We start from the raw sequence: 19,254 nt of genomic DNA, 5'->3' as shown, positions 1-19,254 counted from the left end.
TTTGGGAATATCATTTGCTTATAACATTGGTATAATCCAGAAATCATGAGGGCCTTTTTTGGGCGCATTTAATACATTATTTCCTGGGGCAGAATGTGATACCTAACACCTTAAAATCAGCAATCTATCGAGAAATCTTTGCTTCAGCCAGTTCAATTTAGGGAGGTTTAATTGCCCTTTTGTTGGGCAGCTCTGCAGTGGTACCAAGCACCAATTCCAGCCCGTTCCACATCCTTTTGTCCTAATCTGGTAATATAGGACACATGCCCTTTCTGAATGGGAGATGCCGGTGGAAGGGACACTGCAGCCCTTAAGACACCATTATCCTATTAGAAGCCGAGACATGGAAGGTCCAGCAATAGAAGGGCAGTGGCTCTCAAAATGGTGGCTGCAAAAAGAATTTCCAAAATGGTGGGTGACTAAGCAAACCAAGCCCCATCACTTTCTCAAACCTTTGGGGTAGAATTCAGACAGAACCACATTAGCACTATCAGCATACAAAGGGACCTTGTAGCACCTTTTTGAGGCTAATTTTGCAAAAAAGTGTAGCATAAGCTTTCACAAACTGGTTAGCTCCATGTATCTGGGTAAGATCAAATCAACAAAAGCTTATGCTACAACCCCATTTCCCAGTTAAGTCTCCCAGGATCTCTTTGCACATCTCAAAACTTTGTACACCTCATTTGCAGGGCTCCTTGATGACTTTCAAGGAACCCTTGCACACTGAATTATAGCGCTGTAGCTCCACTTTACCTGCCAAGCCTTTAGCAGACATCATAGTTTGGGATGAGTGTCTGGCTTGCCATGCCCTGAAGACTTTTCTTTCCATTTTACATGGTGATACAGAACAAACAGGACCACAGGTTCATTACAGGACAGAAAGAGATTATTTTAGAGGGGTTGAGTTTGGGCCTAAGAAATGTCTGAATTTTCTTGTCAAGGCTCCTGCACAAAGGGTCCTGTGGTTCAGCTTCTGGTCCTCTCACAGTAGTAAGTCTGCTTCAGCCAGTGCATGTGCTTCTCAAAACAGCATCTGCATCTGCTCAGAGTCCCACAGTGCTGCAAGAACAGTAAGGACTGCTTTCCATCCTGGGATAGAGGACTGACTAGCCTATCTTCCATCCTTCCACTCCGGGAGCCCAAAGAATATACACCAGGAGTCATGGCTTGCTACCAGCTCCACTGCTGCCATCATGTCAACACTCAAAATACAGTTTTTGGAAGCATTTCAAAATTTTGAATAAAGGATACTCAACCTGTATTATGTGCTTTATATGAGGTTTGAAGGATATGGCTCCAACCTATGTGACAGATATAGTTTTGCATGGCGGTGTCTGTATGTTTCTCTGCCTTCCTGATTATGGATGAAAAAGCATAGCATATATGTATGATGCTCAAAGGCCAACTAAAGAATGTACAGCCAAATTTTTAAAAAATCAATCCTGTTCTAATTCATGCACTTGAAAATTGAGATAATACATATCTGAACACTAGAACAGTGAAGACAGGCCAGAATGTGTGTGCAGACAGTGATTTGTTGTGTTCCTCCAAGTCATTAGTGACGTATGGCAAACCTAAGAATCCCTCATAGGGTTTTCTTGGCATATTTCTTCAAAGGGGGTTTACTATGGCCATCCTAAATGAGGGAGTGTGCCTACTAAAGCTGATTGGGAATAAACTCCCATCAATTCATTGGAAAATGCTTTATGGGAGTGATTCTAACTATGTTTACTTAGAGGAGTATTTTAGGAATTGGTTGCCTAAGTAACAAAAAGCATGCCAGCTGGAAGCTTCAAGGTTACTCCATCAGCTACCTTCAGATCTAGTGTGTTTCATCAGTTACAAGGGTACATGCTGTTCATATTTTAAAAACACACACACACTACAGCTTTCACATTTCTGCATAATTTATTGAACTCTGAACAGACCGCTGCTGCTACAATCCTGGGAAACCTCTCTTCTGCATTCAGGACCCGCTTCGTTCACCTGTAAAACCAATGTCCAAATTAGAAATTTATATGCAGGTTAGAGCAATGCATACGCATTCATCTGCTCCAACACTGTTTGGAGCATCTCAACTTTTGTGCTACCGTATTGACACAACATATTAAAATTATGCAAACTGGAAAGTAAATATAGTTTCACATATTTAACACGCTGCAAGAAATAATTGTTTGTGACACATTTTCAAATAAAAGCAGCTTTATTTTGTCTATTCTTTATTGTCAGTATTGAAGCAGTGTTTTCTGCCACACGTTTCTGAATGCCTCCTCACACCAGTGAACACTCTTTCACACATACAAGTGCTCAGTCTCAACTCCTCTTTCTCTTACCTTATCACATAGGGCTTTCCACTCTCCACCATTTTACTTTGCTGGCATCTACAGGCTACATCTTGACTGCAAAAAACAAAGTTTTAATTAGAACACGATTAATAACTAGGCTTGCTTCCACTGAATGGATATTTTATAGTTATAACTGGTTTTATTCTGAAATGCTTTTAAGGCAATGCTTTGCCTTTAGTTTCCATTTGTTTTATCCAAATGACCCTACATTTTTATGACCTCATTGAAACATACATTGTTAATATTCAGTTTAAGAAAATTGAATGCAAAGCAGACATTGAAACATGTTACCCAAAAAAACTAAAGGTATGCCACCTGTCTAGATCTGTAGCTGTTGTTGTTATGAACCTCAATTTCTGACACACTGGATTATACCTTACATAGCACCTAGTATTTGTTTATGGTCTCCCATGCAAGCACTTAGAGCTGACCCTGGTTAGCTTCCTAGATCAGATGGATTTGGTGCAGATTTTTAGCTTAATGTTCTCCAGATATACCTGTGATTTAGCCACACACCACTGACATCAAATGAGACTTAACATCAGCATGAGAATCCAGACACGGAAAATCCTAACATATATCATTACAGTCAAAAAGGTGTTATTTAACACAAACAGGACATTGCGGGAAATTGGCCCAAATCAGATCCCCAAGCGTCACTGTCTCTCCTATAGAAATGCTGGGTACTAATAGAGACAGAAGGGAAATATCAGCTATGTCTACATAAGAGACGGCTATGTAACAGTAAGACTGAAAGAATTATTCAAGTGGATATATGATGTCCATACTCTTGGAATGGTCTAATAAGAAACTTTTTCACTGGAAAGTTTCCAACAGCCATGGTTATGTAGCTCTTTCCTCAAAGTCTCTTGCGAGAGAACATCTTACCTCATATGAAACAGCCTTCTGGTTTCATCCAGCTGGTATTACCTTCACCTAAAGGATAAGAGCTGAAGTTAGTAGGAGATTGTAGACTACAAAGTTTCTGAAAACAAAGTTTAAGTTTAAGCACAAGAGTTAACTTATAAATTGGTAAACTGAGGGGAGTTTACAAGTTTTGCCAATACAGTCATTGGGAAGTAGCATGGGGCACAAGGAGAAGATGAATGCTTTATTCCAAAGACTGAAACACAGGATAGTGAACGAATGCAACTAGTCTTAATCCTCAACTGCCAAACCTCAGCATAAGGATATTTGCAGCCAGAGGTGTGTCACCTCTTGTGTGCAGATGCAAAGCCATTGGACTCAACTACTTGGTTGCCTCTTGATTTGCTGCCATACATCCCTCCTCCCCATGAAAAAATTAATCCAAAGGCTAGTCCAAATGTCTTCTGAGTCTTCACAATACAGTTAGGAATTTGTTTCTTATTAGCTCTCTTTCCTTCTGCAATTATTCCTCTATTCCCCCAAACTCCTTTTCAGAAAGCCTCATTAAGGGCATACAGCGAGTGAAAGGGCAACCTTTCCACCTGCAACTCACTCTGAATGGCCCTTAAAAAGGCAAAGACACTGCCAAGCCAGCCAATGTGCCAGTATCCTCAAGTCCACATCTTGGCTTAATAACTTTTTGCAAAACAGAAGGAAGGAACACGTTTTTAAGATATAATAAGACCAATTATCTTCTTCTCCATCACTAACTGTATTTGCAACCATCCCTTCCCACATCTCATTGTGGTAGTGTTCAATGCCATGTCTGTCTGCTGGAGGTTTGTATACACCACATGGGCTTTCACAGGCTCATGCTAATGCAACAATCCAGAGTGTGGAAAAAGAAATTCCCCATCCTCCTCCAACCCACCCAGCACCCACCCTTGCAGCATTTACTTAAACCCACCAAGTGGCATAAAGACAGATCTGCAACTGACCTGTTGATTCCAACTTTGCTAGCTTGTGATGGTGGAAAACAACCAATGGTCCAAAACAAACCTAAAAAAGCACAATCTCTTCATGTTGGGCTCCATTTTAACATAAGTGACCACCAGGCCTTCCTGATCAGATGGAAATCATTAGATTAAGCCCCCTTTTTGCTTGGATGCATAACTAACCCCCCAGCGTTTGTTGAGCTACTGGGGATGAGACTGGGAAACTGCAGCCAAGAGATGCTTGGCGCATTCAGTGCCATAAATTCTCCCTCCTGCACAAGGATATGAAGGGCTTCTCTCCTGAAAACACCAGTCATCGGAACCAAGGGCCTAGCAGATTACGCATGATGTATTCTGGCACCACACTTCTGAGCTCTGAAGTCAGCTTTGGTAAGAATCAAAACAATTCACAAACCAGAATGGAAATAAAACTTAAAACTGGAATACAATGCAAGCACTTTTAGTTATTTTTCATGCCACCTGCACCAAGAGGTGTTTTTAGCATACAAGAGTTGCTGCCATTAAAGTTGTCTAATGTAATCCTGTTTGTCACTGCAGTTAGGTGTGCGCCCCACAGACTCAATTCCAACTTGTCTGCTCTAAATGAGAACAATCTACTCAAATCCAATTATGCAGAGTGCAGTACTTACTGGTATAGTCCCACACATCACATAATTTTTTGGCATATCAGTCAAAACTGAGTAGACCTGCTTACTATATTTGTACACGACTAGTATACAGTTACTCAGCAAAGATATAGCATTTTGCTTTATGAAAGTTCACACAGAGGTTGTTGTCACTAGCTTTGGAGATGTAGCTTTGTTTCAAAATAACTAGTCTTGCAAAGCAGATACTATTCATACTGAAAGATCAAAAGCACACTTTCCTCTATTAAGATACAGCCTTATCCAGTTCAAGACCAGATTGTTACCTGGAAGATTCACTGCTGAATCCTACTTATCAGTAAGTCCTTTATCTTAAAATACAAAACCTAGGTTTAATAAAAGCATACTTCAGTCCTAAGTAAAATAAGGCTAATTCCTGTGAGTTGGCCAAGAACCAGATCTAATACTTTTAAAGAGAGATAATTACTGAAATAGGTAGCACAACAAAGCCAATAGACCTGGAGGGCAATACATGTTAGGTATAAGACCCCATTATGTATTTTCCCCATCAATGAAGTAGAAAGAGCTAGATTATTATTATTTTGGACAAGGTATATGAAATATGAGAAGTGGGAATTCTCAGTTCAGTGTACCATTTGAACAAATGCCACGGCCATCATCCCACAACCACCCAAGCGCATTATGTAACTGATCACCAAAGTTACAAAAATACCACTCCCCAAACTTCAAGCTTAACACAGCAACCATTTATTGCCCAGAGCAAGTTACCAATGCATTTATCAGTCTAGTCAAGAAGGGATGTAATGTGACTTTTGTCACAAATCTAATATGCACTAAAAAGAGCACTTATTCCTATGCATAACCAACAGGAACTTGAGCAGTTAAGGTATTTACAAGTTGTACTCCCTTTTCCCTCCCACTGAGTTCTAAGAGTATCACTGGCACACAGCAACGATGGAAACAATATGCACGAAGAAATCACGGGTCTGAGGCAAACATCTCAGCATCACAGTTAGCTTGCCTAATTCTGATTGCAAGTTAGGCCTCAAATCTAAGCATTATACAGTATTGAGTAGTGCTGCACTGAAATCCCATGGTCAGAAGTGTGATGCCAGAATACCCCCACAGTAAGTTTTACACAGAAAGTCACCAAGTTAGATTATAGTGCTTTTACCTACCTGTATGCAGGCGACAAAGAATCTTGGAGCAAGCAGGAATACTACATCCAGGTCCTAATGTCCATTGCCACTTGTGGTACTACGTTCCTCACAGTTATGCACTGCAGAAATGCTGACTAAGTGCTGTTACGTAGCAGGCCACTACTTTTAAACAGTGTCAAATTGCAGTCTCAAAACTCCAGAAAAAAGCACGCTGCCACAAGTGGTTGCCAAGAAGATGCCAAGGTTTTTTTTAAAAAACAAAGATACCACAAAATACGCACATAAACAGAAATTCAGTTGTTCATTATAACGGGCAAGAATGTGTTTATAGCATGCTGGGATGTTAAAATATGGGAAATTATTGTAATGTGCACTAAGGCCCTTTTATAAACTAAACACTTAGCAGGTATGCAGAAGTGTAATTTTCAGATGCACCTAAAATGTCAAAACCCCATTTGGAAAAAGCTACAAACTAAATGGAGCAACCAATTCAGTAAAAGCTCAATTAGATTTCCTAGTACCTTGGGCCCATTTCTCTTAAGTCAAGACTACTGTACACATTTTTAAGTGTGTGCGGCACAACACCTGTGAAGTACAGGAATTGTCAGGTAAGTAAGCTATTAGCATCTTCTGTAGGTCTATTTCCTTTGAGATTTCATAGTAGCCTAGTTGTTTTAGACAGAATGAAACAAGAGATGAACCTTAGGAAGGTAATGTGCCCATCAGCCTCCTTCACTCTTCAAGATTACAGTACTACAAAAGAGCATGGTTTAGGATATGTGCCAGCATCCTAAGGAAAAATGGCATGTAATCTGAAAAATAAACTGAAAATTAGTGTCCATGTCCAGAGGCCCCACCACTATCAATCTCAGGATTTCCTGTTTTGGATGTTCAATGAACATCCCTTTAAAAAGACCAGCAAAAATAACCTCCAACACCCAATGACAATAATTCAGCTTCAGAATCCACTGAGTTGTAGTACAAGGGTTTCTCCACATTAGTATCCAGCTGAAAAAATATGTAATTTGTTTTTTTCCCTAGTTAAAAAAGTAGGTGGTTTCATGAGTTTCATACATTCTGGGAATGTAGCTCAATCCAACCACAACACTAGATTAAAAACCAAGCATCCAGCAACTATGACCATCAAGTTTACCAGCATTCTTGAGTTCAAATGTTTGCTTAGCACAAAACTTTGTACTAACAAGTTTATTTAGTCAAAGGTCTTAATAAGTGATGGCACCAATAATTGTATCCACTCAAGTTGGAAACACTTTACAGTCCATTCTTCCCAAAACAAAGTAAGACATTTAAAGTAGGGGTGGGGAACCAGAGGCCCAATGCCATGTATATCCATCAGTGTAACTTCGTGTTGGAGGGGAAAGCCCCTGCAGTGGGGAACAATGAGAAACAGCCAAAATGGATTGAGTGGGGAAGAAAAAGAAGCCCTCTGGAAGTTATCTGTTTGGACATGGAGGGAGTGAAGACTATCCATGAGTGATCAAAGGGATGGCCCTTGCCCAGTTTAGGTTCCAGATATGCCCACAATAACTTGAGGCTCCCATATAGATTACAAAAGGACTGCAGTTCCTGAAAGGAAAAAAAAAGGTTCCCCACCTCTTATTTAAAAGATTAAAGGCTATATAAGACTCAAAATGTTTACATGAAAAGACATCCACAAATAAATGCAAAATGGGCTCCAAATCCGGTTGATATTTTCATCAACCTATTTTTACATACTGGGAAACTGTGCACCCAGCATTTCAGATATCATTAGGCCATGGAGTCCAAAACACTGTAAATTCAGGCATGTTTTTAATATATTAAAGATTCAGCTCTCCTACCATATTCAACACAAGTTTATACTATATAGCTCAACCTACAAAACCTCCAATTTTAATTGTATTTATGCTTCTAAGCCTAAGGTTTTATTTGGCAAACTACTACAGAGCAGGACACTATGCAGTTATTTTAACCCTGAAGTTTCAAAGGATATTTTTGTTTCTATACTTAGATGCCCAATTTAATACAGAAATTAAAACAAACATGCCCCCCACACTTCAATGCCTTTAGCTAAGCATATTAGTTAAATACTAACAATAAAGTAGACCAAGCAGAAGCTATATACTGAGCCATATTAAAGAAATGTCACACTGAGCAACTCTTTGAAAGATCAGTATATGCAAGCCATGTTATGACTCATGGAACCTGGAATGCAGGTGCTCTTTAAAATCCTAGCAACTAATGCTACCAAATGTCTTCCCCTTCTCCCACTGTCTGAGTCAGGTCTGAAATCTCAACCATGTGGCTGCATAATTAAAGGAAACTAGAAAGTTAAGATGTTACAGTTTCACTCTGTTGCCTTACTACAAGGCAATTCAAGTACCAAGAACCTGAACTCAAAATCTATGCTTCAACCTCTGTAACACTAAGCCCAGCAGTTTATTCCAAGAGTGAAACTTCACCTATAAAGCAAGACTTGTCAAGACTATCTGATGTGAGGAATGGCAATGGATGGAGGGGATAACATGCCTGGGACCAGTATCATATTTATGGCCACTGGCTAGTATTGGTTTTTTTTTCTTTCCTAGAAATTCACAATAGACTGGCAGCTCATGGCTTGGGGACCTGAAGTGGTCCACCAATAACCATTTCTGAGCACTGCTGCTATGAAGTCATTTCATACACAAAGTGAACTGTGTCTCAGTAACACCAACTGTCAGGTACAGTATTTTATATCATGGCAGCATCCAAGCTACATTGTGTAATACTCCAATTAGACCTCAAATGACACTGCACACTGTAAGTGTGGCATATTTGTCCTGCATACTTGCAACTGTGAACGGCATAGTTTAAGATATAAGAATAATTGCTACATGTAGTCTATTTATTTTAAGCACAGTAAAAAAAGTTTACAGTTGGGAATTCAAATGGCACACGGTACACTGCCATCAAGGTAGGGACGTTATACATCAAAAAGCTAAGTTTTGAACACTGCATTACATAATTAGATTGTTTTTTTTTTTGCCCAGACCACTTACAAATTCTAGGTCATTAAGTTTCTAACATCCATAAAAACGTAGCTTTCTTACTAAAATGCAAGAATTAAAAAAAAAGGTAGTGTCTAAACAAGACAAACAAAAACTGGAATGGAAATCTACATCACATCTAAAATCGGGGCTTTTTGTTTGGGCCTTCATATTCTTCTCTCCCTCTCCCATAAGCTGCTGGAGTTCCAGGCCCCATTCCTCTAGGGCCCTGGCCACCTACAGGCCCCGCACCTCCCTGTCCAAATCGTTCAGGGCGCTATTAGAACAGTATTAAGAGTTCATTATGTGTAGTTGATGTCCATGTGTGTTAAGTATTTATTTTAGAAGGTTCCGTAGTCAACGTTCGTCGATACAATCACCATTGAGTCGATCCACAGGTACCGGGAACATAGAAAGGAAAAAAGGGTAATTTAATAATTAGTTTAATTTAATACATGCCTTGCGGTATGTTCCCAACTTGATCCATTCTCAAATGTCTGTTTCAGCAAACAGATACTCCCTGAAGTGCTAAAAAATGCAAGCATTAGTATAGGCTTGGACCAAGAATCCTTGCAGAAAGGAATTCCGGTGATTTGCCACAATTACTTGCTCATCTGTGCTAAAGTGAAAAGTTGTCAGTCAGCAAGTAAACCTAACCAGCAGCTAGGTTCAGCTCCCTCAAGCATTAGCCCTCTCATGTAAAGCAAATGACTACTCACCGGTGAAAGGTATGAGACCATCTCTTTTTGGGATGCTAAATGCTACAGTCTGCTTAGTTAGATGCAGAAGTCTGAGAGCAAAAGTCATTAAAAGATTAAGAAGTACAAGAAAAGATGAATCTATTGACACATTTACCTAGCCAAGACAAAAAGTTTGCACAAAACAGTGCTTTTAAAAATTGTTCCACTGCACTACAGAATCTATGGAGGCCTCTAACTTCACCAGGAGGATTTACAAAAAGTCCACTATGATTTTCAGTTACAGAATACCTTCAGCTGGTGTCCCATGGACACACAAAAGCTCAGCCAGTCTATATATAGTAAAGCAGACCAAGTTAACTTGCCAATTTAGTTGCTGTCCCTTTCGTTAAATTACTGGACAGAAAGAATAGTGATCAAAGATTTTGACATTAGCACTGTGAGGTGAGCACGACCATTGGTTTTATTTTAAAAACTACAGCCAATTCACCAATGTGAAACTCGTCAGACTGAATGTATGAATCCCTTAACTAGATACACATGCAGATATATTATGTGAAAGGCTCATACACTCCTTTTCTCCCCACCAGTCCCACAAATGCCTCCATTCTACAGTGCTTCTGCCATAAACATCACTGATGTCAAATCATTGCATGAGCCCATCACTAATTTGCATAGGTATCCAATCATGGAGTCACCAAGAGTCTGGAATGCCTAGAAAATATCAGGCCATCTTATCAGATCTCCTCTAACAACTGGCTTACAGTTATGAGACTGCCATTTTAAACTGCCAAAGGCCAAACATTAAGAATGAATAGGTTATAAGGTTCTAATGTTACATTCTCTTGCAAGTGAAGCAGTACAAGTTTGCTAGCAAAATACTGCTCACTGGAACATCGTGCAAACTTCTCCAGTTATCACCAGTTCTACGTGACTGAGACTTGCAACCTATTTTACTTGCTATGTTTACACTGTTAATTCTGAAAATATACATCCAGAATTTACAAATTGGCTATCTCGATAAAAGCCTAAAACTGATTACAGACTCGCTTAAACAATGCAGTCACAGCCATTGGACACCATCCTAAGAATTAGTACCTGGGGGAAAAAATAAGATTTGTTCCTATGAAAAAGTGACACCTGAGCTACATGTAGCTCACCTGAGGAAGAAAAAGGTTTCAATGCAGAGATCAGTGTTCCCCACCCCAGACACTGTGTAATATCATGTGTTACAGCACACTTTTAAGGTAAACATACCACCACACCTGCACTAGCTCTAGATAGTAAAGGAGTGTGTACCCATTGAGCACTGGTGTGTTGCCACTACATTATTAAAAGCAGGCCCAGAACCACATCACACACATAGTGTGAATACAGATTATTTATTCAAGCCTGTAAGTACACAGTATGTCAAATTGAACATTCATGGAGAATGGGTTTTTCACCAAGAGCTCCTAGATAGGATGGCTATAGTGAAGGATTCAAGGACAGTATGCTCCTCCACACCAGTTGCTGCAGCGGAGCATCTTGGCACCGTCAGCTGCCTTAATGTCTTACTTGTGGGCATCCCAGAAATACCTGGCTGGCCACTGTAGGGAAGTGGATACTGAGACTAGATGTTTCTTTGGCTTGATAAAGCAAGCCTTTTTCAGACAGATAAGTTTATGCAGTATCGAAAGATGACCAATTGATTAATTATCCTTTTTGAAAGTCAACAAACAACTTATTCAGTACGGAACATTAAGAACTTGCCCACCTGGCGTGAGAACTCCTTTCTTCTGAGTTCTATAGCAAAAGCCAGCATATACCAACAAGGTATACTATTAGCATATGAATACTCACTACCATCTACTTGACTAATCAGCTGTGTTAGCAAGAATGTATTGTTTACACAAGATGCAGTGATCTAATATGGTTGGAAAACTGTCCCCACCAATCTGTTTTATAAGTATTTCATGTTTATTCCTGCATACTACTGTTGAGTTAACAAATCAAGACCACTTGGGCTCTTTAAGCTAACTCAACAACAAGAACTTTTGTTTTTCCCCTATCAGATTATAGGCATCCACAAAATTTTATTAAGAGTTCCTTCCGAGCTTAACAAAGAACTCCAAACCCACTAACCACAGCAAGTCTGCTAATATCACATCAGAAATGTCTGCTCCAACTTGTCACAAAAGACTAGGCTCAATTTTCTATGGCTCAATTGTTCTTGCCATTATAAACACTGAGGGGAAAGGGAAGCCTAACTCAAAATGTAAGTCAGTTGGGATCAAGACAATAAAGTTGTTCAAAATATGCAACATTTGTCTGGAAGTGAAGTCAAGCTGCCACAGGATACATTACCATATCACTCCCCATCATAGAAGTGCTCATAGATGCTTGTCCAACTCCAGGGCTGGTTTCATAGCCAAGGCCAGTTCCACCTCCTAAAGGTGGGAATTTCTGAGCAGCTGTACCATAGGGATCTGTAAAAACAAATCCAAGTAATTATGTACAAGGTAGTTTAACAACTATTCTTATGTGTAAGAGTAACTAAAAAGCTTGTTTACCTCCCATGTTCATGGTGCTGGTGCCACCCATTCTCATGTCTCTCTCCCTCTGTAAAAGCAGAAGTAGTTTTAAAAAACAAGCACAAAATTAAAGACATTATACTCCACATATACAAGATGGTATCGAGATTAAAGTATAGGATCGTTTTCCTTTTCTCTGGTTTAAACGATTGAATAGATATAACGGAAAGGAAAATATATCTTTATAATTTTATATGAATTTTCCCTTTACTTTTACAGTGGAGCCTCCGCATACGGGGTCTTTCTATAGGCGTCTTTGAGCATAGGCACTCAAAGCCGCCAGCGCACGCGGGGCAGAAGGGGCGGCGCGTCCCCTGCATATGGCGAGGTTCCACTGTATTTCATTTTCCCCATACGGATAATGTAAAGGATATATGTACTAATAGGGTTTTTTTTTTTCTTGGTAGTATTTGCTATAAACTAAAAAAGAGGGATACCAATTGGCTTCCTGGAAGCAATGGAAGTGTTTAGCTTTAGAGAATTACTGATAATATGTATAGGTATATGTACGTAATGTCTATTTGTAAAATGCTTGTTAGTTTGTTGTTACGTGTCATTTATTTGTTATTCGTGTTTTAATTGAATAAAATGAAAAAATATATATACAAGACGGTATCAATTCAATGCACCCAAGGTTTAAATAAAAAAATGGAAGGAATTATTTTGAAATTCCAAGTACAGAACACTAACGGTATCTTAAATTCCTAGGGATCAACATGAGATGCAAGCACCTGATTAACCAGACTACTGGGATTCTTCCAGCCCTGACTTACAGGGTCCATGTAACCCATTCTACTGTAACTTTCTTCTCTTTGTCTTCTCATTTGTTCTTCCATCTCACGTTGGCGGATCATCATCTCTTCTTCCCGTCTACGACGCTCTTCTTCCTGTCTGAAAAATCACACTGTATTTAGATTTCTGAGCATTACTGACTTGCATTTCTGAGGAACTGAACATAAAGCTATTTAACATATATCACAGTCACATACTGCTGGGCCAAAGAACAAATCATGCTCTTCCTGTAATTAAAACATAAGGCTAGAATTGGCATCATTCTATACAGCAAAAAAACAGCCTTGTATATAAACTCACAAAATTACTAGCCAGCTTGCACTTGGAAGAGGAAACAAAGAGCACAGAGAGATGGGAAACTTTAGTGCTCCTCGTGAGCCTCCTTTATTTGCACACCCAATGCCCTTGTTGGCCTGAAGCACTTGGGTTAGCAATAGTTATGATTACCAAGTAAGTGCTTAAATGTAACTTACCTTAACTGTATTTCCTTGCGTTTCTGCATCTCTTGATTATGAAGTTCTTCCATACGCCTGAGTTCCTCCTGTCGCCTCATGAGATCTGAAAAATTGTTTTGATGTTTGTTTTATACATCTCAATAATCATGGCTTATCAGTACCCTACTCATTATTTCAAAATACAATCCAAATGCTTTACAGCTAGTTCTGAAGTTATGGTTGGGTGAACAAGTTTCTGGAATAAAAATCCAACAAAGCAACCAACTGCCAAGCGTTCTACTTTTCAGACCCATTTTAAGATGTACACCTGTAGTGAACTATGACAGGTTGAGTCTGCCTTATCCAAAATGATTGGGACCAGAGGTGTTTTGGATTCCAGATTTTGAATTACCTGTACTTGCATATACAGGCATTTTGTATCCACAAGGGTTCCATTGGAGACTACCACTATCACCTCGATAGCAATACACATGGGACCCAAATTTCCATTGTTCCTAATGGTGCACGTGCAACCTCATTGGTGAACACCGATCGCCATTAGGAATGGCAGGGTCATCCTCTGATGCAGAGAGCCAATCAGACAAACATAAAATAGCTTGGAGATGGGACTCAAATCTAAGCACAAATTTTAATCTATGTTTCATCTATATACCTCATACACATAGCCTGATGCTAATTTTGTACATGAAACAAATTTTGTGTACACTGAATCATCAGAAGCCACTATGTCAGCCACCCACATGGACAATTTTGGAATATTTCTGATTTCAGAATTCCAGATAATGGAGAATCAACCTGTAATGAGTTTAAAATCAGATTTCCACATTTACTTTTAATATGTTTATCTTAACACAATAAATTTTATTATTTTCAGAAAATGACATCAACCAGAATGTGAACAGAAGGTAATATTGAACGAAATAATAATAATAATAATAATATTTATTTTAAGCAAATTAAACAAACCATGCACTGAACAGACAAGGAGTTATTTCTAAGTACCTTGACGCAAGAGGTTTGCCTGGTGCTCATGATAGGCATCTTCCATTTCACTTTCCAGTTTATCCTTAGCATCTTTCATGTTTTTCTCCACCTGATCTCTCTGCTGTTTCTCCATTTCATCCAAAGATTTCCATCTCTGAGAATATTCGAACTCAAAAGTTCCAGGCTGGGCAAATCGTGGAGGAGTCTCTCTCTCCCTGGAAATTCAATTGAAAAGCCAGTTAACACTGACCACTATACCTGCTTTATAAATACTGTCAGTAGCAGTGTCAATGAAAGTCCTGATGATACAAGTGTCCGGATGTGCCAAGAGATGTACAAGCATAATGAAATAGGGAAACATTCATTTAATCTTAAAAGCTCTATTAAAAATCAGAGTAGTTCTGGAAAAATGGCATTTTAAAGATCCAAAAAAATTATGATCCAACCCTGATTCTTGCACCCATTTGTGGACACCTCTCCCCCCCCCCCCACCCCCCCCCCCCCCGGTTGTTGTTTTTGAATTAAATCCAATATTATTCTCAATTAGGATAAACCCACTGGATTTTGCTTTCTACTTTTAGGAATGCAAAAAATAAGTTTTTAATAGAGATTTTATAGCGTTATACATTATCATGGCATGAGGCGTATATATTCCTCCATTTCGAACAACTGAAAGTCCAGAATGGCCACTTCATGCAGAATCCCAATATGGCAAAAATGTCTATTTTTAATTCTCTTTAACATACCCAAACTGACAATCTACTAACCCAAGCCAATTGGAAGATTTATCTTCCCCACCAAATTTAAGTTCATACAGATCATATATATTTAAACATACTTACTTTTGATACATTGGATTTTTCTGAGCCAGCTTTTCTGGGAGACCATCTTCATCATCCAGCTGCTCAAGAGGCTCCACAATAACTGGTCTTGGAGTACTAGAAATCACAGCAAAAAATCACTATAAATATAGGCTTACAGAACATCAAGTTATCTAAGCACTGAGTCCACTACACACGACCAGCCAAGCTTCATTAAACAGTGAAATCTACTCACGTAGTCAGAAGAAAGACACCTTCTGTGCAACGCTCAAATGCTTTTCGTGCTGCAGGCTTAGACGCAAATTCAACAATGCCTTTTCCTGTGGATCTACCGCGATCATCTACAATCACGATGGCTCTTTCAATTGGGCCAAACTGAGAGAAGGCTTCCTCCAGCAGTTCATTTGAAACATACGGGGAAAGATTGCGAACAGAAAGAGCAGCAGCATGGGTGGCAAAACGCACACGCAGCTGCCTTCCTCTCATAGGAATATCGTCCAGTTCTGCCTTTGCAATTTCAGCCAGAGCTCGGGATTCCTGTTGGCGGGAGAAAAAAACGTTAGCTTCTCTATAAGTCTTACTTTTCACATTTTCAACAAATGAAGGAAATGAATCTTTTCAGCATAACAAGTACTGTACTGCTTACCAGTTTAATAAAGCCAAAACCTTTTCCTTTGTTGATAAAGACTTCTCCAGGTTCACCATATTTAGAGAACAACCTCTTAAACTCATCTTCAGTAATATCAGCAGGTAGATTCCCAACGAAGAGACGACAACGCTGAGTGTATGTCTTCTCTCCAGGTCGTCTCAGAAGTGACAAATTGGCTTTAAAGCCCTAAAAGGACAGACAAGCAAAAGACATAAATTTGCTAAACACCACTAGACACATGCACTTCATATACTGCAGAAATAGGAAAAGCAGATATGGTGCTACATTTTCTTATGCAAGCAAAGCACACTTCACTCAATACATGCATTTCAGGCAGGTGTGGTCTGTCCTACTTTCTCACTATTGAACCACGTTAAAATTTTCCATTTACAGTTCTACTTCATAATGAACCGTCTGTAACATACAATCCCTACAAGACCTACTATCCCACAATAACCTCCCCTTTCATATTCCATGTACCACTTTGTTGTTTATTCATACAAAGGTAGCATTCTTATACCCCCACATTGGCCATCTTTGCTGAAATTCAGAAAGCCTTTCTGATCATAGACCCACTTGAGAAACAATTGCCATGATGCCAGTATACTGAGCTGATTTACTTCTCCTTTCTGAAAGTGGTGAAACCAACTTCCCACAAAATCAATTAAAGTTTAATGACTTCTATTGCCAGACACTAATCACTCAATCCTATTACGTTTCACTCCACAAAAATTGTATAAAATATAACTGTGCTAATACTGACTTTCCATTCTGTTTTGCAAGAGAAATACACTTTCATAACCTAACCCAGTGTTGCCAATCCCACAGCCGGTCTATAAATAAAATAGAGCACTGAATACACAGCTCTGCAATGTATTTTCACCACCAAAGTGAACACTACATAGCTCTTTTGATAACTGAATACAGCAGTTAAGCAACACAAACCAAACCTTATTACTCCCATGCCAGGCTGTCATCAGCCACTGTTAGCAAATAGGCAGCAATGAACAAAACCCAAGGGTTTCGGTCTCTACTCATCATATAGCTAACTAATAGCCCACTCCTATACATGACCCAGTTCCATCAAATTCAGTGTAACGTAATCCCTGCAAGTGACAGCAGGATTGAACCCTTACCAATCACAGGGTTCTCAGTCTAAAAGCTGGCTAGGTTTCTTGTAAAGATGAATGAGATGCATGGAACCATAGGCCCCAGAGCTCCCTTGGAGAAATAGACACACACATATACATACACAAACCTCTCAGATTTTCAGGCTATATGGCCATGTTCTGGAAGAGTTTATTCCTGACATTTCGCCAGCATCTGTGGCTGGCATCTTCAGAGAATGCTGGCATGGAAGTGAGGGGGGTGTATGTATACACACACACACACACACTAACTATGTGACCCTTGGTTGAGAGGAAGTGATTTCTATGTTAATCTGTGTATTGTTCAGTTGCTAAATGGCAAGGCCTCAGGGTGGGAGGATATGCAAGGAGGATTTGTGTCTGTTTAATTAGGAGATCCATTGTTTGCTGGGGAAGCCATCTTAGATTAATTTAAAGCCAAAGACTTTGAAAATTTAATAAGCCTTTTTGCAGTGCTACTCAAAACGGGTTTGTGCAAATGTCAGGAAATGACAAGACTATAAAAACAACACAGCAAAAATATTTCAACAACTCTTGGCACTGCGGAAACTACCTGTCCATCACATGGGACAGACTGAGAAGTGTTCCTGTATTCCTTCCAGCTCCTACAAGGTATTTTATATCCTATGAGTCTCACCACAGGCTATAAACAACTTGAAGGGTCTAAATACAGTGGTCCCTTGTCTTACGTGGGGGATCAGTTCCAGACCCCCCCTGTGGAAGCCGAAAAACCACACACGCTGAAGTCTCATTCAATTGAATGGGGCTTGTGCCTGTGGTGTGGGAGAGGGCATGCGCCGTGGGCACACACAACCTTCTTTCTCCCGTCACTCAGGATGCCTATAGCACTGTACTCTGAAGGCATCAGATCCTGTCTGATCTTGGAAGCTAAGCAGGGTCAGGCCTGGTTAGTACTCGGATGAGAGAACACCAATGAACATCAGGTGCTGTAGTCTATTTCAGAAAAAGGAGGTGGCAAAACCACTTCTGACAATTCCTTAAATTGCCAAAACTTGACAGGCAAAGGCAACTTGAAGGCACATACATAGCCATTCTACAAATGAAGTTTTAGGCGTGGTAAAATGCCTTTTCTATTTCCTCCCATCAGCAACACAACAACCTTTTTAGGTACTAATGACTGAAAACATTGACTAACCCAAGGTTTTGCACCCAATGACCGAGCCAGGAATCCTACAAGCCCTCCCCTCCCTATTGAAGATGGCACTGCAAAATGGAGAACGTTCCAGAAAAATGGAGGATTTGACTGAATAAAAAGCTAAAAAACACTTGAATGTAAATGCATGCTTCGCAGGCCTGCTAAAAATCAGGGCTGGGCAATAGTAAAAAAGCAAAAGGGTTTTACAGGAGGAATAACATTAAAAAAAAATCTCACTCCAGAGTAGGACAAGAAGCAATCCCCAAATCACCACTACTCTCCAGCCCTGCTCAAAATGGAGGACCTTTGGTCATCCTGGCCCTACCAGCAGCACTTCTTCTTTCCCATCCAACCTGCTTTCCTCTCCAGAAAAGAAGCGATTCACAGTAATCCCATTTCCTAAATGCAAAGGAGGATGAGGCACTACAAAATGGAGGCCATTTCAGAGGAAAACAATTAGAAGACCTGACTAAAGTAAAAAGCTAGAAACACTCTTATAATGAAGCCCTGGTTAAATGCCGGTCCTGCAGCCGTTCACAGCCACAAGGTTTTGAGTTGGATCCCAGTCAGGGCTCCAGGGTCCATTCAACCTTCCATCCTTTTGTAGGTCTCTAAAATGAGGACCCAGCTTGTAAGGGGCAATTAACTTGCACATTCGAAATTGCTTAGGGAGTGCTTAAATGCACTGATAAGTGGTATGGAAATGTACTTACTATATTGTGCAATGTGAACCTACGTTTCTTAGCCTTGCTCAAAACAGGGCGTAGTGAAACAAATGACAATGTGTACTCGCCTGCACAGAAACCATACTTGCCCACAGAGAATCACCGCAGAATACTTACCCAATGATTCCCCAACGTATACCCCCCCACAGACTCCCTATGGGCAAGTATGGTTTCCCTAAGGGCAAGCATTCCTCAACGGTTCTCTAGGGGCATGTAATAATAATAATAATAATA

At 39.8% G+C, this 19,254-nt stretch overlaps 1 protein-coding gene across 3 annotated transcripts in view; it reads right to left on the bottom strand.

Moving 5' to 3' along the window:
• Positions 1–1,889: 1,889 nt before the first annotated feature.
• The window catches only part of SFPQ (splicing factor proline and glutamine rich), a 23,805-nt gene continuing 6,440 nt past the window's right edge, over positions 1,890–19,254 (bottom strand). Inside the window, exons 2-12 of one of the 3 annotated variants that reach the window (XM_042440954.1) lie at positions 15,989–16,177; positions 15,578–15,879; positions 15,364–15,459; positions 14,540–14,736; positions 13,556–13,640; positions 13,022–13,181; positions 12,270–12,318; positions 12,064–12,185; positions 3,234–3,281; positions 2,334–2,399; positions 1,890–1,986 (exon numbers count right to left, since the gene is read on the bottom strand). In XM_042440954.1, coding sequence (XP_042296888.1) covers positions 3,258–3,281; positions 12,064–12,185; positions 12,270–12,318; positions 13,022–13,181; positions 13,556–13,640; positions 14,540–14,736; positions 15,364–15,459; positions 15,578–15,879; positions 15,989–16,177 — 1,224 coding nt within the window. In that variant the 3' untranslated portion in view covers positions 1,890–1,986; positions 2,334–2,399; positions 3,234–3,257. Of the gene's footprint in view, positions 1,987–2,333; positions 2,400–3,233; positions 3,282–8,863; positions 9,297–12,063; positions 12,186–12,269; positions 12,319–13,021; positions 13,182–13,555; positions 13,641–14,539; positions 14,737–15,363; positions 15,460–15,577; positions 15,880–15,988; positions 16,178–19,254 lie in introns of those variants that run through there. The other 2 variants (XM_042440952.1, XM_042440953.1) reach the window with 2 other exon arrangements.

The sequence above is a fragment of the Sceloporus undulatus genome, chromosome 9 (assembly GCF_019175285.1).
Source record: "Sceloporus undulatus isolate JIND9_A2432 ecotype Alabama chromosome 9, SceUnd_v1.1, whole genome shotgun sequence".
Taxonomy (NCBI): Eukaryota; Metazoa; Chordata; class Lepidosauria; order Squamata; family Phrynosomatidae; genus Sceloporus; species Sceloporus undulatus.
Note: the sequence above shows the minus strand (reverse complement) of the source record. Positions and strands in the feature narration are given on the sequence as shown.